Consider the following 24,571-nt stretch of genomic DNA (forward strand, 5'->3'; position numbering starts at 1 on the left):
GTGTGTGGACAACAACTTTTTTTTCTGATTACATTGTCTTATTTTATTGTCATTTTTTACGATGTTTGATTGTCATTGAACAGTTGACAAATTGTTTTTACCTCCTCCTAGTGGCATGGACTGGTACTACAATTTTCTAGGGCTGCAGCATCGATAGTCATCTTGATTTATACCAAAGGTATTAAAAAGCAGACATAAAACCGCTGTGGAATCTTAACCGTACTAATGCAACAGCCTCTGAAATGTGTATTCACCGAGTCTTTGATGACCAAGAGTGAACTATTTGTTTAAAAAAAAAAGAAGAAGCATGATGCAGTTCTGTGCAGCATGAGTTTGAAAGCTGTCAGTACCTCTGTCATAGCAACCTTTTCTGCAACAGTCATTCTTATTTTGTTGTAGTTAGTGCAAAGAAAGAAAGTAGAACCTTAAACTGTGTTTATTAGAATAAATGTGAAAAAATATTTATTTTTATTGATACATTCATATATTATATATAGATATATAGAAAACTATATAAACCAGAAGTGCACAATGTTAAAAGCTCTGATCATTGTCAACAACGGCATTTAGGGGAGATAAACTTCATATAGGCAAAAATGGGGGTAAACACAAATTCGACAGCAGGTACTGTATAACTTGCACTATGAAGTTCACCAAAATTCACATTTTTCCAAGGTGAACATGCAAATTCAAAAGTTACAATATAGCTCAACTATGTAATTCTTAATACATATCATAGCACAATGTAGGACTAAAAAACGGACATGCACAAACACTGCAGGATTGTCTCATTGACTGCATTTAAGCTTACACGTTTCTGCCAACACAGCACTTTTAAATGCATTTTCCACATTAACCCTGGACACAGGTGTCCAATAGTGTTTGGGCAAGGGAGAAAAGTGAATAACAAAAAGTGCCATATAATACATAATCTTAAAATGACTCCAGTGTAACTAACATCAAGTTATTACAGCGCTTCATTCTTGACATAGATTTGTGCTACATAACATAAGCTTGCTACATCAGGTTTATAATAAGATGGGTCATGAATAATAAGGGATGTCTTCTTGGGACTGCAGTGACCCCGCATTTCAGAATTCTTAACAATTTCCATCACTTTTTCCTTCATGTAAAGTGCATCTACATAATGAGCATGGCATGAAACAAGACCAGAACCACCGGCTTCACGACCTGATTTATTTCAGAAATTATCGAGTCCTGTTAAGTTAGAGAAAAAGGTCCCACTGTGAGTAACTCAACTTGTCTTGGTTGAGTTCTGTTGTTTACTAAGCAGGGCCTCCAGTAGACGGAGCTTCGCTTTAAGGTTCTTATACTGGCAGTACTCCTCCGCCATTGGTCCACGGTCCTCCTTCTGACATGCCCTGTTAACGATATACGGAGGATGGAAGATGCAAATGAAAAGCAAACTTTAGTTTATAGTTTCCAAACAACTTGCAGCAGCTTCCATAACTGGTTGATGGTCCCTATGTTGCCTTACTCAGATAGCTTTGTACAGTGTGTATTGTAATTTAAAAAAAAAAAAAAAAAAAAGACTTACTGCAGTAACTTTGGAGGACTAACATGTACAGTACTGTGTACAATTCAGAGCAAACATCTTTCTTTCATGAGCTCTGTGTGCTGGATTAATGTTACATGAGTGTGCATTACACTGTCGTACCATAACAATGGAATTTCTTTTGTGGATGTTTTTCTTTCTTTCTTTCTTTTTTTTTTCACAAGGCATTGTTGAAAACCAAATGTTCCAAGTTTAGTAAAAGACAAAATAAAATTCAAAAGCCAAGTACTCTTGATGTGTTACGTACGTATGTGCTTCATGGTGTGTTACCTGCCAGTCTGTGCATAGAATTGGTCCTCAAACTCTCGAAGCGCTTGGTGAACCCTCCGCTTTTCTGATCGAGTCAGCCTGAGGTGATCGAGTAATTCTGGTCTGCATTAAGAAAGAACCAACTCATCAAGTTTTTATATCATCTGGATTGTGTGTAAATAAATAAACCACAACTGAAGACAAGCTGATCAAAGAAAAACAAATGCGAACCATCTTTATCTTTCTTTAAAACATGACTGAGCAAATCATTTTTTTTCTGGTTGTGACGTCGTACACACAGAAACACACGCTCTCACACGATGTACCTGGAAGCTTCATGTAGTGTTGCCATAGTGATAATCTGCGGGTGGAGAACCTTCACCTCTTCCAGCGGAGATACCAGAGGTGATTCAGACATTTCTAGGGAGGGCGGACACTGCAACTCCTCTAAGGACACACACATGGAGGGTTTTAACCACAGCGGCTGCTGCCTGGGGCTTCTATGTTTGGGATGCTCTTCATCAGAGCCCTCCTCTTCCTCCTGTGCAGATAAAGAAGAAAGAGAAATCATGGTAAGGTAAAGAGTAAATCCAACGATTTTCAATGCTCCAGTTCTGAAAGTTAAGAGATGGATAGATAAAACCAGCTGACTTTCCATAAATCATTATTATTGTTTATATCTCTTAATATTATAAACAGAAGTTTCATAATATTTTTGTGCAGCAGTTCTATTCAGCCAGATGTAGTCTGAGTTTAACCTTTCTTCTTAAAAATTTAGCATCATTGGTAATATCTCTCTTTCAAAAAAAATCAACTGAATGTTGACTCACAATGGTTGTAATGTTTGCTGTGGCTGAGGAAGAAATCAGCTGTTTGAGAAGACGGTAGCGATCGTAGAAAGGTTTCATCAAAGTTCGCTCCTGCTTGGTGCTCTGACAACAGAGATGAAGAAAGAAAAACGTTAAAATAGATTTTCTCCAGACTAGAAAAATATTTATAAAAATAAATAAAACTACTTCTCAAAAGAATCAAAACAAAGCATTCATCCAAGCTTGTCTTACCGGCCGTCCGTGAAGACTCTCGAAGTACAACAAACACTTCTGCATGCTGGTCTTCTCCATACTCATCTGGAAAGGGGACATCTCCTGTACATACGGGAGGAGTGAAAACTAATAAACTCTTAGAACATCTAACGTCCAAACTTGTGTTGCTATATTTGTGTTAATGGTACAAACAATTCTGCAAAATCAACCTTAATGCTGTCGGGCAGGCCCAGCTCTTGCCGTCTTTCCTTCAGCCTGTTTGTTATAATGTTCACTGTTTCCTCTACGTTTGGCTTGGTGTTGCTGTTGTTGTTCAGCTGCTGGAGCTCAGTTCCTGTCGGTACTACCTCCTGTTGGTCTGTATTGCCCCTGCATGTTTCAGCTTTAGGTTCTTCTGACTGTCTTAGCTTCAGTTCTACATGAAAGAGCAGGAGTTTCAGAGGAATGTAAAATGACAGAAAAATACTTTAAAGATAATTTCTCTGCTACCATTTTGATTGATTGAATCTTTATTTTGAACATGTTGAAAAATTACAACAACATAGAATTAAAAAGAGACAAATAAACAAAGCAAAACAAAAGGAAAACGAGCAACCACAACTACACATAACTTTCATGTTCAAAAAGGAGCAGGAGCATTTTAAAATGACATTTCAGCCTACTAATTTCTATAAATATCTCTCTTTTCATTTCAGTTAATTAATTATTACATACAGGTTATCTCCTACATTACTGACATTTACATTCATGGTATATGTAACATTTAAGTCAACGTTTCAAAATTAGTTTTTTAGCTTACAGGTACATACTTTCAACTCAGGCTTCAATGTAGCTCCGATAATCGAACCACTTACAAAACTTCTTTCCCCGCTGCAGTTTTTTAAATAATTTACTTGAGAATGTTTTTGGTTATATAACTGACCTTTAAGCTGCTTGCGACACCTGATGAGCTCCTTCATCAGTCTGGCCACCTCTGGATGTGCTGTCTTGTCATTGTGTGCTGGCTGGAAAAAAACAGAAAAAGATATCTCACATATCAGTGGCCAGTCTGTTGCACTGGATACCAAGTAAGTGTTTTTTCAAAGTAATCATTATCACCAGCTTATTCCTCATTGTCTAACAAACCATTATGCTACCAATGTTCCAGCAGAGGGAGTAATTCATCCTTAGCAGCAACAGTTTAGAACTTAAATATCTTTACAGCACCCTGATGAAGCAAGTCTGATTCACTGCCTAACCTTATAATGCTTCTCCTGTTCAAAACACTCCTCAAAATGCCTGATCCTCTTCCTCAGCGTGTGGATGTGCCTGTTGAGAGCTGAGATGGACACGGTGCCCTCGTCTCGCTCTGTATGGACGCTGCAGCGAGCCCTTGAGAGAAGAAGAACATATGCCCAATTTAACTCTACATCTGCACATTGGTCCATGCAATAAGGACTCAAAGGGTGTAGTTAAATATCACAAAATATAACAGCCGCTATGATTTTGTAAGGTATTAGCATTAATTATGAATAATAAAAAACATTTTCAAATTGCATTTCATTTTTAACCTACAGCAAGAGCATAACATGAGAGGATTCCATTTATGAGCTACAGATTTCAGTGGCAAAGAAGGTGCCTTACATGCGTATGTGCTGTGAGTAGGGTGGAGATGGAGCTGTGTCGGGGTCTAGATTGTAGCGTTGGCTGTGGCTGAGGTTGGGACAACGTGGCGAGGGAACTGGACAGTCAGTCATCGTAAAACGGGAAAGGAGTGGGCTGGCGTGAGGGCCTGATGGGCTCGGTAGTGTATCCTCTCCAGAAAGTTCCTCTAAATAAGCGGAAGTGGAATGGACAGGACTGGAATCTGACAGCTGTGGGGACGGGGTGTGTGCTGTAGGAGAGAGCAAGAGTGAAGTAAAATGATAATTTTATATTTATTAAAATTAAAGCTAGGCTAAAATCCGATCTTAATTTGCAAAATTTTAATTTATCTGTTTGTGACAAATCAGTAAAACAAGATTATTCATGTAGCTGTTATAATCTTTATGCGAAAAGAAAATAAATACATGTTTTTAACAATGTTTAGCCCGAACAAAAGGATGAAAATAATAGAAATAAAAAACCACGGACACCAGCAGCTGTAGAGTGATGCAACAATATTACCTTAGTTACCTAGCTTACCAAGGAAAGATACACCGAGCTCTAAATAATCAAGCTCATACTTTGTGGCCAACAATTATTGACAGCAACATTACAACAGCCTTAATGAGCAAAATAAATGAAAGAAAACTGAGACTGAATTATATACCATAGGTAGAGCTGCAAGTTTAGTACATATAAAATAAAACCCATTTTCTCACAAAGCTGAAACTTTAAAGGTTTTTTAATGTTTACAAATCATGTCATATTTGCTCTTCAGTGCCAGTGCAGTGTTTATACTGGAAGCTAAAAAAATCATTATTACTATTTCATTGTAACAGCATCGTCATTGTTCTTGTCTTACCAGGCGGTGATGAGTCGACTGTCTGCTGTTCCTGAGGAGGTGCTAATGGCAGGCTGTGGGTCAAATTCAGCCTTTGCGATTCATTAGACAGAGGCTGTTGCTGAGCAGGTGAGTTATCCTGAGGTTCGGGGTCTCCTGATGCTAAGGGAGGTCCCAAGTCAGCCTCCAGGGCTTGCAGCTTTAGAGAGGGGCTCTGGAAGCAGAAGCAAAACATAGCTTCAAGGATGCAGGTAGGACAGGATAGAGAGACAGAAGCGTTTCACATCATGCTCAGGAATCTTGAGCAGTCCTTTCAAAATCTCTTCACTCTCTTCTGGTCCAGAGTGTGGCTCGGTAAAGATCTGCAAGATGAGGTGAGAAGAGTGGTTTTGTCGTCCTCCTGAAAAAGGTATGAGTCAAAAAGCAGAATACAGCTTTATAAGCAGGCTGCTTGTTTGACGTACGAGGAATAGAACACAAGTCTTTAGATTTCCTTGCAGTTATGAAAGGTTACTGCAAATGATCGCTACAAGCAACACATTTAAGAGAAGAAAAAAAAAATCGAATTCCCACTGTGGTCACCCCCCTCAGCTCTGTGAGCAACTACAAGCTGGTCAGCAGTCAACCCGCAAGATACGAATCCTTTTGTCAGTCACTGAGTCAGATTCCTAATATGCACCAGCATATAGCGTGGGATCTCTGATGAGCAATACACAGTAATTCCATTAACTGTGTCACCGTGATTCCCAGATCACCTGATCCGCCTGTTTGTGGGCAGTGTATGATAATATGGCAAGCCCCCAGAAGAGATATCACATCCCTAAATCCACATGGTTTTCCTTCAAACCGGCATTCCCAACACTTCTGCTGCTGATCTGCCTCCACATGGATTACTCATCATGCACGGAAGAATAGGGGCGGCAGGAATACCTCTTCAGTCATTGCGTGCGATGTGGGGGCGTGTGTGCAAGAAAAGAGAGAGGTTCAATATATGACGAGGTGTTTCCACAGCAACGTCAAGCCGAAGCAAGGAGTCTGTTTAATGGAGCTGCGGGGAGTCACGAAGCCGTTTGCCTCGGTGAGTGTGTGCAAGTGGGTGCATACGCAGTGAATTCTGATGCTGATATGCAGAGTGAAAAAAAATAATAGATTTGTAACTGCGCCAAAACAAAAAACACCCCCATCATCAATATCATTAACAGCAGCAGATACAGGATTGGCTTCTTATTTCTACACCTCCTTGGTTGTTCATTCATAAAACAAAATTTAAAAAAAATAAAATACAAGGCTTTGTGCGTCACAGAGGAGGTGGAAGGATGTAAGGGCGGGGGGGAGTGAGGCTATCATTACTAAACCAGAGAACCCACAGTCACGAAACCTCGCTCCTATGTATATATATATATATATATATATATATATATATATCCATTGAGTGATACCAGCAGCCTCATAATCCATCCATCTTCTTCCACATACATACACACAAGCACAATCGATTGCAGCATCACTCATCCTGGTGACATAAATAGTGTTGACTTATGTATCTATAAAGACCATGAGGGAGGAGAACTTACGTCATTTCTTGTGTTTCTCCCTCTGCAATCATGATGCCTGTCAGGAGAACCATTACATCCTCCTCCTCCTCCTTTTCCCCTCTGAAGGAACAAAGAGCTTAACCAATGTTAATATCCCCTTCCCAAAGCCTACTTACTGACACATATCAATGTGGGCAACCACACACTTACCGATGTGGAAAATTTTCAATTATAATGATACATAATAGAGACATAAAAAATAGCTCTCCTGTTATTTTTGATCACCACACAGACTTATTTCATTCATAGTTTGAATAGTTTCTTTGAAAAAAGTTAAGATGACTTTGTAATCAAAAATCTTAACAGATTTTAACAGATAGCAATTGCAACACTGTCATCACCATCATTCAGCTGTGTGACCTCCAAATCTAAAAAGGGGCATTGTGAGGGTATTCAGTATTTAGCTACTGCTCAGATGACTACGTTAACTACTTTGGGTGCTTCCCTTCATATTTATCTTGTATGAGAGATCACTTTTACAGTTTGATTTTGATCTACAAGCCACCTGAACTTCAAGGCTTTCTCTCATTCATTCTTCTTTCTTTCTCTGTCTCTCTCTCTCTCTCTCTCTCTCTCTCTCGTTTTTTTAGTGCACTACATTAAGCTAGCCTTCAGCCCAGGGCTTCCCTTTTTCTAGCTTTGTAAAACACTCTGGATGTTCTAAATGTGCATTACTAAATATATTCACTTTTGTGCAAACTGGCCTAGCTGTCACAGAACAGTCGTGCTGGTGTAAAAAAAGAGTTTAAAGGAGAATGTGGAAATTATTTGGAGAGGGTAGCTATAATGTTTAAAGAGCCATATTTACCTTCCATTCAGACACTGTGGTTTTGTCTTCTGTCTTGAAGGTGAAAGAGACGCTGCAAAAGAAAATTCTGTCAACAAAAGGCAAATACAACTGAAATAAATACATGAAATAAATACATGGCCACCGACGACTAGAATTTAATGCTTTGTCTGTTATAATCAATACAGATCTGCTCACAAATAGGACTGCTGCTCTGTGGCCAGAGGGTTAGCTGGCAATGCCATTAGGGCCATGGCTTATTCATGTCTGACATCAGTGGGACATAACAGCAATGACCTATCTGTAAACAAAAATTCAGCTTGCCACTATAGTAGGTCAGTCACATCCAGCTAGACGGTCTGTTCCACGTGAGCCCCTGTGGCGTGTCAGTGTTATTTAGACTGGAATCATATCAAAACCATGACTGTGAGCAGGACACTGTTCCCATAACCCATTTCTAAACTGACTGCAGGGCTTGGAGATGAGCTGAACTAAGATGAACCAAGCAGCAGTACAAAGGGGAAAAAACTATTATAGAATCTATATGAATCAGGTAACATTAATGGGAGGAGTCTGAAATTTGCAGTTTCACTTTGACTTAAATGTTTTTGCTATCTGCCATGAACCATAAACAAACAGAGCTATAAAGCATACAAAGCAAATAAATAAATAAATGAATAGCACAGCTGGAACAAAATCATCTTGTGTTATCTGCATGAAGAAACCTTCCTCTCACCTCTCTGTGGGCTGTTTCGGTGTTTGGGCATTGCTCTGTGTTTCATTCTCTGAAATAGATGACAGGTGTCCTGTGTCTGCAGAAGCCTGAAATGCAGTTTAGTCCAAGTCATGCAACGTTATAGACACCTAGTGATCTGCTATATTTTTATAATGCTGTTACTAAACAGTAGAAATCAATAAAAAGGAGAAATAAAGCAAACTTATGATAAAATGTGAAAAAAACCCAATACACACCGCAGAACAGTCATCACTGAGAGATGAGGAAAGGACCTTTCCATCTTTGACCATGTCTACTTCATACATGTCTTCTTTCTTCGCTATGGAGGACACCTCCATCTGTGATAAGGTTCTGTTGATAAAGAAAAATGGTTGAGAAGGCTGATGGTAGAAACTAAATATCTTTTTTTATCTTCTTGTGATAATATGACCAGGCATAATGTTGATGTGACCTTGTCAAATAGTCCTCAGGCAAGATACTGAACCCCAAATTGCCCTTGATACATTAATCAGAGTGCACTTTGTTGTGGCTCTGAATGAATAAATGTGGCCTGTAAAAAGCGCTTTGAATCCTCTGTTAAAGTTAGAGTAGAAGAGTGCTATATAAGCACCATAATCTCTGGGTAGAAAATGGGTAGACATGTAGGAAATATACTCACCCCAGGGTGGTACACTCCATCTCTGGCAGCTCCCCCTGTGTGCTTTGAGATGGTCTGTTCGGTGGATGTTGCCCTGGCCCTGGGTCAGTGGGGCAGGCGAGCACACCGCCTGCCTCCACACTTTCACTGTTCTCCTCCAGAACCTCCTGGTCTGCAATCAGCTTCTGAATGTCAGTGCTGACGTCAAAGCTGTTTTCACAGCCCTGCACCGGTGTGTCAGTACTATGAAGAGACAGAGAGAAGAGTGCACACGAAGAGGAGATGAGGCGAGACAGAAAACACTTTCTAATGAGGCACCCTATTTAAAGTGTTAATACATTTTAAGTAACGATTTCATGAAGAAGCAACGAGAGCAGATATTTTGGAGCTAGAATCCTTGATGAAGTTAAAATACTGAATTTTTTACCAAAGGCTTGGTGAACATTTTCATCTAAAATGGTGCAAACAGAACAATCCACTGTAGAAGAACAAATGGTCTAGCTAAAAAAAACACAATGCAAATGTTCCCGTAGAGAAGGAATAACTAAATTGATAGCAGGCATTTTTACAGGAAGGCAACTTTTAATAATTTTCCTCATGGTTCATTTCTTATCTAGGCAATAGTAAAAGATATATTAACAATGTGACAATTTTCAGTGCAGCACATTAAAATTCAGGGACTCTTTAATACACTTACAGACAGAAAAGAACAAATAAAAATTTTAAATAAATCAGTAGGGTACTAAATAAAATAAAACACATAGTTAAATCAGGGAAAAATAAACTAAAGTATATCATTTTACATCCACGGGAGTAAAATCGCAAAAGCAAACTTGTAAGTGCATTATCACAGGGCTAAGAGGAGTTAAAATTGCTCATCTCTGCAGGAAAACATCCAGGAGGTCTGAATCAGCAGTGCCTGATCTAATGTTACGCCACGACATGTCTCATAAAACTCTGATGAGCTGCCCTCAGCAAAAACAAGCACAACTGATTTACCCAAATGAATTATGCTTCAAGTTTCCCTTTTTTAAACATCCACTATATTAACAGAAGCTAGTGAACAGCAGCAACAACAGCTATCAGAAAACCGCAGACAACACCAAATCACCAAATAATGTTAACAAAACCCTAAAACACACAAATTAGTCAGGTTATCTGTGACTAGACTTCTGTTTTGAGTGATACCAGCAGCCTCATAACCTTTTTATGGATGAATGATCGCTGCTGCAAAGCAAATACATCTGTCCACTGGGTCTAAAGCTACCTTGCATGAACTCACTCACTTGCAGAAGACTGTAGATCCATGGTTGTTGTCCCTGATGCTGAAGCAGATGAGACAAGAAAACATATTCTGCCAAAGCCGATTAACTTACAACATTATGCAGTTTACCTATGACAGTAAACAGTTTGCTGCTTTGGGTGGATGGAGAAAGTCAAAGACATAAAGAAAAGAGAGCACAGATGATGGGTGCTAAATGATAAAAAAGTAGCGCCCAGAGCCAGAGAACTGACCCATTATGGGTACCCCGGCTCATACACACAAACAAGAATGCATGCACACAAACACACTTCAGTATTCAGCTGTGCACAGACAGAAATTTGAGCTCCCAGACAGAAACACTTGGTCATATTCAGGGTCAGCAGTGCCAGTTCTGGCACAGCAGTGGGTGGAAGTAGGCCAGAGACGCAAAGAGCCGAAAGGCGACACAAACTAACAAAAATAGATACAAGGTCGCAAATGGGGGGTACTTAAAATCATGCCTAAACACATCAATTACACAATAAATATTTAACAAAAACCAAAAAAAACATGACTCAATAAGGAAGATAATTCATTGGCCAACAAAAACCTTGAAACCTGAAAAACTTGAACCTGAAAATGAGAATTTTATGAGAATTTTATGAGTTCCTTATCTATGTCATGGGTGACCTGCAAGGACCTGGTCGGGTGGGAATTTTATTTTCCCCTCAGTTTGCTGCCTGTACGTTGGAGTTTTTCCCAGTAGATGAGAGGGTTTTTCCCCTGTGCCGTCAGGTCGGGCCTCTGGCAGCTCCCCCTGTGTGCTTTGAGATGGTCTGTTTGGTGGATGCTATCTTATGTGCTGAATGACAGTTTAGAATACCTGGCCTTCTTGGAGTCCCTGGGTGGGACGCTTGAGCATGCCCCACCTGGGGACTCCATCGCCACACTAGGAGACTTAAATGGTCATGTGTGCAATGACATTGAAACCCGGAGGGGTCATTATTGGGAGGAATGGCCTACCAGATCTAAACCCAAGCGGTATTCTGTTATTGAACTTCTGTGCAAACCACAGTTTATCCACACCATGTTCAAATACAGGGATGTCGATACATTAAGATGGTTTCCATCTTTAAGAAGGGGGACCAGAGGGTGTGCTCCAACTAGGCCATGTTCTTCAGCTGGAAAAGGATGGAGTGTCACCTCCAGGTCAGGGATGAGTTACTACCCCAAGTGGAAGAGTTTAAGTATCTCGGAGCCTTGTTCACGAATAAAGGGGAGAGGGGAGCAGGAGATCGAGAGATGAATTGGTGCTGCGGCTGAAGTGATGCGAATTCTGTACTGGTCCATCGTGGTGAAGAGAGAGCTAAGTGTAAAAGCAAAGTGCTCAATTTACCAGTCAGTCTACATCCCTACCCTCACCTATGGTCACAAGCTAGAGTAGTGACCGAAAGAACAAGATCGTGGATACAAGCGGTGGAAATTAGCTTTCTCAGAAGGGTGGCTGGCCTCTCCCTTAGAGATAGGGTGAGGAGTTCGGCCATCCAGGAGTGGTTTGGAATAGAGCCGCTACACCTCCACATCGAAAGGAGCCAGATGAAGAGGTTCAGGCATCTGACATCTCCTGGGTGCCTACTGGATGAGTTGTTCTGGGCATGTCCCACGGGAAGGAGGCCCAGGGGCAGACCCAGGACACACTGGAGAGATTATATCTCTCGGCTGGCCTGGGAACCCCTTTGTGCTCCCCCGGACAAGCTGGAGGTGGCCAGGGACAGTGAGCTGTGGGCTTCTCTCCTTAGGCTGCTTCCCCTGCAACTGGGCCTCGGATAAGTGGAAGAAAATGGATGGATGGATACTAAAGAAAGACTGGAAAATATGACCGCAATGCGCTGACTTAAAGACACGATACTTTTTCTTAGAATCATTCAGTATATTTATAATATCATCTTATGTAATTGGAAAAAGTCAGAATGGACACCTGTTTTGAAATTAAACCCTTTGGAGATATAATTAGAGCAGGACTGCGCAGAGGTCAAGACATGGCAAGACAGCACAGCATGCAAATGCCAGGCCTCTCTCCCAGTGACAAATACCAGTCTGGCATGTGCAGATGCAAAAAATAAATATGATCCCTTCTTGTTTATGTATGCAAAACAAAAATTAGGCATTTCTGAGGCATTTCTGAGGAGAAATGGAGGAGACAATGTGCTGCTACTCTTAAGTTAGGAAACAAATAAATGAGCTAAACACAGTTTCACTTCTTGTTACCGTATTGTAGATATTTAACCCGACTCCTATTTACCTACAGAAATGAAAGTAATAAAAAGATAATGCTGTGTACCTTTGATTTCAATATATTTAAACTAGAAAGACAGTTGGAATGATTCAACATCTTCTGCCTGAAGAACAGATGAGAGTGGGAAGCTGTTGATGAAAAATTATTGATATTTGTTTGCCCTATTAGAGCTAAACAAACACTCAGATGCAGCGAGAACACATAAAACTGGCTTGGAAGCTTTGACAATCTTCTCGAAGCTTGTTGGTGACAGATCTTACAGCTCTGAATCAGTAGATGATTATATAAAATTATGAGATAACAAATAAACACAGGGTGGTTAATTCTTCGATAAGAACGCCACATTAAATCTACATTCTATATACAATGTCGGTGTCAATTTTATTTATGTAGCACATTTCACTGCATGTGCTTATCATAAAAGATAAAAACATAAACAAAACTATGTATCCCTACAATGTCTTAAGGCAAAAAAAACAACACAGTTATTACATGTAACCTGTGAGAATAAAAAGGTTTTGAGTCTGATTTTGAAAGCAGGCATATTTGTAACCGACCTCAGGTCAACAGGCAGCTTGTTTTGAAGACCTTGGCCACAGTAACTAAAACCCTCAGAACCCTTAGATCTAATTCTGGAAACAGTTAAAAGATCTATACCTGATGATTTGAGAGGTCTAACTGGGTTATAGGCACCCAGCAAGTCAGCAATTTAGTGGTGGGGCTAAACCACTGAGACCTTTATGAACTAACAGAACGATTTTAAAGTTAATTCTGTGTTGAACTGTGAGTCAATAAAGTGAATTAGCAGTAGTGAGGCTGCTGCATTCTGAACAAGCCCTAGTGATAAAGGTGCCCTAGTGATAATTTGAATAATTTAGCAAACAGAGTAGAGTCTAATCTGCTTGAAATGAATGCATGGACCAATATCTCAGACAAGTTCAGCTTATTCTGTCTTAAGGTAAATAAAACAAATCTTAATAAAACATATCGACAGCTAGACAGGCATGACTTTTGTGCATCAACATGAGTTGAGGAAATGGACTGAGGTCTTTGCTACCAACTCCTCTCCATCCAACCTGAAAATGACACGTACATAGTGTACATTTCATGCCTCGTACTGTAGCTGCCCAGCTACTGATGCCTGCTTTTTAAATTGACACAAGTTGGTAATGTAAGAACAATCTGATCACTTTGATATATGGCTGTGATCTTGATGTAATATTGAATTTTTCCTTTAGTCTTCATGAGCCTGATGTCATCTGATAACATCGTTGCTTCATCACAGAGTAAACAGCTACTACCATTTATGCCTAAAATGGCAAGAACAAAATGTGCTTCAAACAGAACTTCCATTTACAAGCTTGCAGCAACAAACATTCACAACTGAAAAAGAAATACGTAGAGTCTCTCTGGGAGAAAATTAATTTGGTACTATTTTTACTGTCCATTAGACTGAAAGGTCAAATGGATCAAGCTGTACAAGTAACAGAACACAAATATTGGTTGACAAAGTTACTGTAAGAAGGTGCTGCTCTGAAGCCCACAGGTTTCTTGCCTTAAAAAGACCTAAAGGGAAATCAATCAATCAATCAATCAATCTATCTATCAATCTATCTATCTATCTATCAAATGCCAAATACATTAGTGCTAGGTGACAGTACCTTTTGAGGTGAGTCTGCAGCCGTACTGTCTGGTTAGCAGGACTGGTTGATGACACGGCATTCTCCACCCCAAACCTGGGGACGCTGCTGTGGTCTGAGTAACAGCTGCTGGGTCGGACCTAGCAAGGACATCAACAGTAAACACACAAACACACCACTAGAGACAGACATCAAACCATTGAAGGAATGTTCTGCATTTACTACACAAGATTCTGCAGTTTTAACTGCTTCCAAGTCAGCTGAAACGTCACAACAAAGGTTTTACTGTAATAGAGCGGCAATAAATCCCACTTTCAGTTTAATGCATAACATACAATAAATAATATATGATAAAAACGGATGAATAATGTTACTGCCTATGGCCCACAAAATGTATTAAAAATATCTGTAAAATTAAAGAACGTCTTCTGAAGAAACAGACAGACTATTCATAACGTGACACACACTGAATATCATGAGCTAAAAGGCTGGTAATAACTAACACTACCATGTAAAACTGCTATATTTGATGGAAAGAGCTGTAACATTAATTCAAAATAGATGCATACATCTAATTTAAAAAAAACTGGATTCACCTCAAAGTGTGAAAGAGCAGAGAGGACAGGAGGAGGAGGTGGGGTTGAGGCAATTGAGGAGCCCACTGAGTCCTCGGCTGGGGCTGGAAGGAGAGCCTTTGCATGCCTGAGGAGATGGAGCAACAGGGCATTACATACACTTTGCTCCTCCAGCATCCTGGGTCCTTCTGCGACACTGGAAAACAAAAAAGAGAAAAGGGAACAAGATCACAATGCAATACATACATATTGTATGATGCACTGTGAATTATAAATGTCTTCCATTATATGTTGTAAACATATTGGAAATGGGCCCCATCTAGTGGACAGAGGCTTATACATCAGTAAACTGAGATAAATTGAGTGCATAAGGGGGCTCTATGCACCCAGCATTGACATTGACCAGTGACAAAAACAACATCAGTAAACAACTATGGTTTTTTCACTTTGGCATTGGAAACATCTACTTAAATTACATTTCAGATAATCCTGTACAGTGTGGAAACCCCACTTTAGAATAAAATAGAAGGTCTTGACATGTTTACATTACGCTGCAATTGCTTTTCAGTGTTATTGTTGACAGCTACATTTCAGTTTTTCTTCAGTATACACAACAGCAAAAAGTTCATCCCATATAAAGTGAGTGTGAAAATTTGGCTATGTAATAAAAGACGTAAGTCCACATGGCTTACATGGGAACAAGATCACAATGCAATACATACATTGCTTCGTCTCCCCAAGCTCTGTCTACTGCTCGCCGTTTTACTTTATGTATGCTTCCCAGATGTTTTTGCACTAATTGCCTATGATCGTCAAACTCTTTTGAATCTTCGACCATTGAACCATCAAACGCCGGACGTACACTGGGAACCAGGAACTTTCCCCCCACTTCCGACGGATATTCTTCCCCTCGTACGCCGCCTGTCTTTTTCCCCCCTACAGAAAAAACGACCTAGGAGACGGGGTAAACGGAGCGGTATCCGTGTACGCATCAAGGCCTACCTAAAGTGATTAACCACTATGTTATCTTGGATATTTTACGTTCCTCCCCATCCTTCCAGGACTGGTCTACCTTTAGGCTGATTCACCATCGATGGACCCGCCATGTTGGCCAGCATGCCCACTCGGACTTACCAGCTGAGTGTCTACCTGCTCGGTGTTGGATGTGGACCTCCAGAGGTGGCGTGAAGCACAGCAATCTACGCCTGTTGAGACGCGCTCCTAGAAGTGATAACGTGACTACGATCCGGCTGGCACTGCTCAACACCAGGTCATTAATGAACAAGTCCTTGATCCTAAATGACTTTTTTCTCTCGTCAAGGCGAGATTTCTTCGTCAAGGTGAGTCCTTGTCCTTTTCGGAACTTCTTCCCCCAAACTGTGCCTTTCTGAGCTCTCCCAGGACCTCGGGTAGAGGTAGAGGGCTAGCCTCGGTCTTTAAAAACAAATTTCAAGTACAGCAATTGCCTCCTGCCATGTACTCTAGCTTTGAATTACAGCTAATGGAGTTGATCTGTGCTCCCTCTATTATCTGTGCTGTGGTGTACCGACCGCCGAAATTCACTAAAGACTTTAATTGTGAATTTGCTGATTTCACATGATTAATCCTGAGACTATCACCAGCTTCTCTGTGGCCTTTACTAACTCTCCTTTTTATGATACCAACTGTAATTCAGCTATATCGTTTGATGAATTTTCTAACTCCTTTATTTCAACATGCTCCTCGATTTTAAACACTGTGGCTCCATTAAGGGCTAAACGCTTCAAGCCCACTTACCAACCATGGCTGAATGAATCCACTCGCGCGCTAAGCCGTGAATGTTGCCAAGCCGAGAGGAAATGGATAAAAGACAAACTTCAGGTGTCCCTGGAAATCCTCCATAACTGCCGATCAAAATATCAGAAGACTATCAAAACTGCAAAAGCTTCCTTCCTGACAGAACTTATTACTAACAACAGTCACAAGCCCCAAGTTCTGTTTAAAATCTTTAATTTAGTTATTAATCCCTGCTCTACCACTCAGAGGGATGCCTCCCCGGCTCTCTGTGAAAAATTCTTACATTACTTTATAGATAAAACTTCAGCACTAAGGGCATCATATCTACCGGCAGTTAACCAAACCCCAGTTTCTGAATGCTCTATGGTTTTTCAACAGTTTGAGCGTGTATCTTTTTCGACTCTGAAAGAAATAATTGATCATATGAGAAGCTCTAATATGCTGCATGACATTCTTCCTTCCCGCATTATTAAGGAAGCTCTTACTACTATCATTCCCTCTATCTTACTTCTAATGAACCCTTCACTGTCATTAGGCTGTGTTCCGACTGCCTTCAAACACGCAGCCGTACAACCTGTAATCAAGAAAAGCAACGCTGACCCCAACACTCCTTCAAACTACAGGCCGATCTCTAAACTTCCTTTCATGTCTACAATTTTAGAAAAAATAGTTCACCAGCAACTTCAGTCCTTCTTAGAGACATGTGGTGTCAGTGACAAATTTCAATCTGGATTCAAACCCCGTCATAGTACCGAGACAGCCTTATTGAGAGTTTTTAATGATCTCCTCCTAACTGCTGATTCTGGGCGCCCTGTGGCTCCAGTCTTATTAGATCTAACTTCTGCTTTCGATACGGTAGACCATAATATTCTCCTAACAAGGCTAGAACATGTAGTTGGCCTTAAAGGTAACGTTCTTTCATGGTTCAAATCGTATCTATCAGACAGATCCTTCTCTGTCTCCATGGAGAAATACTCTTCCTCTTCTGCCCCTGTTAATTGTGGTGTGCCTCAGGGGTCCGTATTAGGCCCTACGCTGTTCTCCTTGTACATGCTGCCCTTGGGACTCATCTTTAAAAAAATAACATCTCCTATCACTACTATGCAGATAATATCCAAATTTACTTTCCTCTAAATTTGGATGACCCGTCCCCACTCTCGCCTTTGCTCGAATGTCTGCGGGAGGTTAAAGACTGGCTATCCCAGAATTCTCTTATCTTAAATGAAAGCAAAACAGAAATTATTGTTTTGATAGCCACGTTCCCCTGGGCCAGCTAACTGATACAATGGGGTCTTTCGCCAATTACCTTTTTCATTCTGCCAGAAACCTCGGAGTGCTTATGGATAGTTCTTTTAAATTAAACAAGCAAGTATCTACTGTGCTAAAAACCAGCTTTTATCAATTACGCCAAATTTCCAAAGCTAAGCCCTATTTACCACATAAATAGGGCTATTCAAGAAAACCGGACTTACTGTACATAAAGAAATGCACAATGATCACGTTTTGTTTTATAAGGACTGCATTGCCTCAGCCAAATCTGCTTACTACTCTGGTTTAATTAGTTCTAATGAAGGTAACTCCAGGTCCCTCTATTCATTGTTCAGTAAAATTACAACACCTCCAGACACATTCCCCTCCCACATGTATTCTGTTGATTTTTGCAATTCTCTTATCTCTTTTTTCACTTGTAAAATCTCAGACATTCACCGTCAACTTAACTCTTTAGGAGCTCCTGACTCTGAAGAAGACTTCCTGGTTCGCCCACTGTCTTCCTGTCAGTTATTTTCAAGCTTTACTCTTCCCTCCATAACTGACGTATCTAATCTCATTAAAAAATCTAAGTCATCCACCTGTCAACTTGACCCTCTCCCTACTGTGTTAGTTAAAGCCTGTCTTCCCTCGTTAGCACCTCTCATAACCAATATTATTCATTCCTCCCTGAACACTGGAATTGTTCCTGAAGCACTGAAAAAGGCTTCTGTTATCCCAATTCTCAAAAAGCCTGGTGCAGGCTTTTTGATAATCTTCGCCCTATATCAAATCTCCCCTTTATTTCAAAAATTCTTGAGAAAGTTGTCGCCGCCCAGCTTCATTTACATCTCAATGACCATAATCTCTATGAACAATTTCAATCTGGTTTCCGCCCCAATCATAGCACAGAAACTGCTCTGTTAAGAATTACCAATGACCTTCTGATGGCAGCCGATTCTGGTCTCCTATCCATTCTCATCCTTCTTGATCTTAGTGCGGTGTTTGATACCATTTCTCACAATATTCTCCTGAACCGGTTAGCTTCCATTGGTATTAGTCATACCCCCTTTGCCTGGTTTACCTCCTATCTCTCAGACCGCACTCAGTTTATCCAATTTAAATCCCATTCTTCTACTCTCTTTCCTGTTTCTGCTGGTGTGCCCCAGGGTTCAGTATTAGGGCCTCTTCTATTCATTATTTATATGCTCCCTCTTGGTTATATATTCCGAAAATATAATATAAATTTTCACTGTTATGCCGATGACACCCAGCTCTACCTTTCTTCTAAACCCAATTCATCCCTCCCACCTACCTCACTCTCAGACTGTCTTATTGAGATTAGATCCTGGTTCTCCTCCAATTTTCTCAAACTTAACAGTAATAAAACTGAAGTTTTACTTGTTGGTACACCATCTATCTTAACCAAATCCCACAGTTTTTCCATTAACATTGAAAATTCTCCCACCCTTCCCTCCCCTCAGGTTAAGTGTCTGGGTGTCATACTTGATAATACTCTTTCATTCCAGTCTCACATTAATTACATAACCCGGTCTGCTTACTTCCATTTACGTAATATTAACCGACTCCGTCCCTTCCTTACCCCCCATGCTGCTGCCATCCTTGTCCATAGTCTTATTACATCCCGTATTGATTACTGTAATTCCCTCCTATTTGGTCTCCCTAAACGGTCCCTCCATAAACTCCAACTTCTTCAAAATTCTGCAGCTCGGGTCATAACCCGTACTCCGTTAAGTGCTCATATTACCCCAGTTCTTCAGCAGCTTCACTGGTTGCCCATAGAAGCCAGGATAAATTTTAAAATCTTACTTCTTACATACAAGTGTATCCATAAATCTGCTCCTTCATATTTGTGTGACCTGCTCCATATCACCACTGTTTCCCGCCCTCTCAGATTATCATCTGCTATTCAACTTACTGTTCCGTCCTCACACCTTATTACTATGGGGAACAGAGCTTTCAGTCGCTCTGCTCCCTGGCTCTGGAACTCTCTTCCTCCTGCACTAAGAAATATTGACTCCCTCTCCGTATTTAAGACACAGCTCAAAACACATCTGTTTAAACTGGCTTATTCGCTTTAATGCTGATTTTATCTGTTGTCACGCTGTTTTGTCATTTTAACTTATTTTATGTATTTTATGACTACTGTTCCTTTTATTAATTGTGTTTTTTGTAAGGTGACCTTGGGTTTCTGAAAGGCGCCCTCAAATAAAATGTATTATTATTATTATTATAAAGAACTCAAAAAACTTATCCATGTCTTCATCACTTCTAGATTGGACTATTGCAACTCTCTTTACCAGGGCCTCCAACTCTCCCTCCTTCAGCGCCTACAATTAGTCCAAAATGCGGCAGCACGCCTCTTAACCGGCACTAGAAGGCATGAGCACATCACCCCTGTCCTTGCTAACCTACACTGGCTTCCCGTCAAATATCGAATTGATTTCAAAATCCTTCTGCTCACTTTTAAAATTCTAAATAACCTGGCCCCTAGCTACTTAACTGATCTCCTTGAGCCGTACAACCCAAAGAGAGCACTAAGATCCTCCAGCCAACTGCTCCTAATGCAACCAAGGTCTCATTTAAAAACCAGAGGTGACCGTGCATTTGCCATCGCTGCCCCTAGACTCTGGAATAATCTCCCGGTCGAAACCCATACTTCGGAATCAATTCAATCGTTCAAATCCTGTTTAAAAACACACTTGTTTAACTTAGCTTTTAAAACACTAGTCTTTTAAATGTGCTATATATATAAACTTTGACTTGACTCGATGGCTGATAGGTCAGCATGGAAAACTGTGTCAGGCACATTACATAACTGACACCTCCAAGGAAAGGAACAGGTTTAAATGACATATATAAAAGTTAAAGTGGCAGGCGCTCATAATAATGCATGTCAGTCAAAACCAAGGAACAATCAAAAAGACAGAATTTAAAAACAAGAAGCTACTTTTTTTAACAAAGTAATCACTTTTGAACATCTTGAACATCTTTTTGCAGTCTTTCATCCCCTAATGTTTTTCATTCAATCCACTCCTCTCAGATCTCAGGTCAGAAGCAAAATAGCACCGAACATTTTGCAGCTCTCCAGAACTACCAACCATTTCAAACCCGCCTCCGTATTTTTTTCCAAACCACTGCTGCCAACTCCACACCCCCTAACCAACTCTTTGTACTCTGCCTATAATCACCAGATATTTTCCCCACAAATCCAGAACTTTATGACTAACACCACATTCCACTGACATGACGTTAACTGTTACAAAAAATGGGAGCGGAAAAAAGGCAAAACTGAGAGTTTAAAGGATGGAGGAACTGTTTAAAAGATGCTGACCAATTATAATTGCGATGAAAACTCAAGCAAGAAAAGTCTAACTTTACACTTTTGCTCCCTAGAGTTTGTGCTTGTTTACAGTGATGGCTGACTTCTGTAAACAGGAAGGGAGAAACAACCGGTAAAATCCTGATGACCCCTGTCTGTATCTTTATGTGACATACTCTGCATTATTAACCCCAGTTCACACCCATTTCCTTAAAGGGACCAACCCAGCTCCATGCAAAATACACATAAAGCTACTGAGACTTCTAAACTGCTCCTGACACGTTGTAGGTTGCCATCATGACAAAAAGCCAGTGTTTTTTGAAAATGAAGAGAAACTAGAACCACAAACCTCTTCAAAACTAAATGTTAAAACCAAAACTTTTAGGCATGGCAGAACATACAATTATGAGTCACTAAACTCTCTGCTTAAGTGTACATGTCACGCTGTAGCTTTGGTGAGGATTTGAATGTGGCATTAATAACTGCAACTTACTGAAACATACAAGGTCCAAAGATGGTTGCCAGATTTTCCACAGGCATGTGGTTTGACTGGCTGTGAGTGGCCACTCTGGATAGAAAGCAGATGAGGTAAGACAAAATATTGAGGTTGTCATCAGGGATTTGGGATAGTTTTTCTCTCAGACTTTGGTTCATCTCCTCCTCATCTGTGTATCCTAAAAACAAGAAAAACACAAAATACAATAACATGTACATTTCAGACTTAAAGAGTTTATATCTTATAAATATATATAAATTTGCATGAGAATTCACACTGAATAGTTTTTTTAAACATCACTTATATCTCTAGTTCTTTGACATAGGCACTGTTAACAAGGGTTTCATTTTACCGAGTAAATAATTAATTTCTTACTTAGAGTACAATAGCCACCAATAGCTTGAAGTGCTGATACAAGAATGAATGAATCTACATAAATATAAGATAGATTAAGTTAGTTTTACCTAGCAGTTTATAGATAAAGTTTCAAAAGTGCATTTGCATGTACATTTTTTGGTACTTAGTGGTGAGGTTTTTGCAACTGTTTTCTCTGGATTTAAGTACTTAATGGTGAGGTTTTTGCAACTGTTTTCTCTGGATTTAAAGGCATCATAGCTGCTTCTGTTTTTTCACATGTCCTCAGGCTGACTTTTAAGAGCAGGCCACTGATCTGGTACAGGTACATTAGTTCCATCGCTAGTTACTCTGCTGTATATTTGGATTTGTTATCATGCTTCAGTATAATTTAGGTCACGGTACAAAATCTAAAGAAAAAAAAAACTTATAGGACATGCTTTCCTTGTATGTCATACTCCAATTTTGTGTGAAATTGAAACATTTTTTGTAGAATATTTTAAAAGGATACTTCAGTGAGGCTTAATAGCAGCAGGCAGCTTCTCAGCCACGCCAAATTTCCTTTCCAGCTTTTTAAAGAAAGCTTGATGTGTTAAAATGGGATCAAGATGTACATTAACATATTGACTGAGCTCAGCCTTGCTTGCATCAGGACTAACAATAATACTACTAATTTCAATGCAACCATATTTTACCTTAGAGAGTTAATAAAGTGTGATGCCACCTAATTGCCTAGTACCTGTTATGCACAGAACCAGCTGTTTGCGCTGAGGCTCAGGAATGACAGGAACAGGGAGCTCCCGAAGGAAGAGTTTTAATAGAGATGCTACAGTAGGGACATCTGCCTCATGGTCCAGGTCAACCCTCTCACCACTGTCCCACCGCTGCCTCAGCTGCCTGGTTCGCACCACTGACCCACACAGGCGGAACAGACCTCTGTGCTGCATTCCTGCAATGAGGAAAGAGAGTTAGTTAGTTAAGTGCACATTCAGGTGATGTTGCAAGAAAAAGGAAGGAAGAAATGAGGAACAAGGTGGGGGGTAGAGCAATTACCATTCTTATCCAGGTAATCCACCATGTCTCTTAGCACAAGGGGTATTCCGCAGGCCATCTGCCCTTCCTCTCTCAGTGTTTCCAAAGCAACACCAAACACACACCTGGGTGCCTCTTCAGGCTCCGTAACCAGGGTGGGAATGAAGGGCTCTGGACTGATCTTGGCGCTGGGCCTCACGATTCTCACTGAAGACACATCGCTCTGCATGACAAGAGGAGACACGATGCAGCTGACTCAGTCAAAGCTTTTTTTGTTATAGTCAATAACCACAGATGGGGTTTTTCTCTCTGTATTTTCTTTTCTCTTTTGACCCTTTAAAACCTGAACCATAAAATAACTGCCAGAATCTTTCATTTTTTGATAATGGAGTGTTTGTTGACCCTTTAGACAAAATATATAAAAATATATCAAACTGTAATCTGCATATGTGTGTGTGTGTGTGTGTGTGAGTTTTAATTTGTATCACATTTGATACATAAGCCATATTTTTGCAATTTAGTCATTAAAAATGTGTCATGCAATTTATATCATTTTTTGAGGGTTAAAAAAAATAAGTCACGCTGATGATGTAGAAGTCTCAAAAACTCACAAAAACACATGTATCAAATACGACACGCTGGGCTTTAAAGGGTTAAGACTAGCCAGGTCCTGCGGACATCCTGAAAACTTCCCCATCTCTGCTTCATTACCTGTGAGTTGTTTGATTAGGACTCGTTATCCGTGATGTTGTGAAAACGCTAGCTGTTTAGCATTAAAACTGCACACTCTCTCGGGAGAAAATGCCATTTTTCCTCGATATAACGAGACCTCCAGGAATAAACGTTAACTTAGATATATCGGTCCCCATTAACTAAACGTTTCCAGGTTATAAGAAGTTTTGTGTGGAGGTACATATATAGAAATTCGAGTGTTTCTCGGACTAACAATGAAAATGTCGAGAACACCGAAAACTGGAATAAGACCTCAGGCGAAACTTACACAGAGCGATAATGAAGCACTCGCTCCCATTTTCAGCTCAGCGAACCGGGGCAGTTCTCCTTTTTTGAAATGTAGACAGGTTTTTCCATTCTCGACATGATGATCCGCTCTCTGAAACTATCTGAAAGCCCGACGTACGAAGACTAATTACTGCCATGGCCCTCACATCCCAGTGTGCGAGATGTACAACGACTGGGGAATGCTGTTGTTAAAATGGAGTAGTTAGCGTACTTCTTCTTACCGTTACGTTAGCTCCCCCCTGGAAAATATTGTTTAGGTTGCTAGTCACGTGACACAAGTGTAACCATGGTGACGTGTGGTAAGGAGAAGCCGAGCCCTTCGGGACCAGGATGCTGTAGCTTACTTTACTGTAGGTTAAATGCTCGGTGTCGGAATTGTATTCCAAATTGCCACTTTTATTCGTAGAAGAGCTTAAGTGGAAATATATATATCAAGATGTTTTGTTATGTTATTATTTATT

At 40.3% G+C, this 24,571-nt stretch overlaps 1 protein-coding gene across 1 annotated transcript; it reads right to left on the bottom strand.

Annotated features, from left to right (window-relative positions):
- Positions 1-1,255: 1,255 nt before the first annotated feature.
- On the bottom strand, positions 1,256-24,292 carry LOC134639794 (protein FAM13A-like). The gene is made up of 21 exons (XM_063491225.1): positions 24,091-24,292; positions 23,112-23,313; positions 22,798-23,007; positions 21,702-21,882; positions 14,863-15,037; positions 14,288-14,406; positions 9,109-9,330; positions 8,687-8,801; positions 8,451-8,536; positions 7,736-7,787; positions 6,907-6,987; positions 5,354-5,546; positions 4,492-4,741; positions 4,107-4,239; positions 3,791-3,872; positions 3,078-3,283; positions 2,887-2,970; positions 2,656-2,757; positions 2,152-2,366; positions 1,847-1,948; positions 1,256-1,382 (listed from the first exon to the last, which is right to left on the bottom strand). Exons 1-21 carry the CDS (start codon positions 24,118-24,120, stop codon positions 1,256-1,258), a joined length of 2,967 nt encoding a protein of 988 aa, XP_063347295.1. The 5' UTR covers positions 24,121-24,292.
- Positions 24,293-24,571: the final 279 nt, after the last annotated feature.

Source organism: Pelmatolapia mariae, linkage group LG13 (assembly GCF_036321145.2).
Source record: "Pelmatolapia mariae isolate MD_Pm_ZW linkage group LG13, Pm_UMD_F_2, whole genome shotgun sequence".
NCBI classification, from domain to species: Eukaryota; Metazoa; Chordata; class Actinopteri; order Cichliformes; family Cichlidae; genus Pelmatolapia; species Pelmatolapia mariae.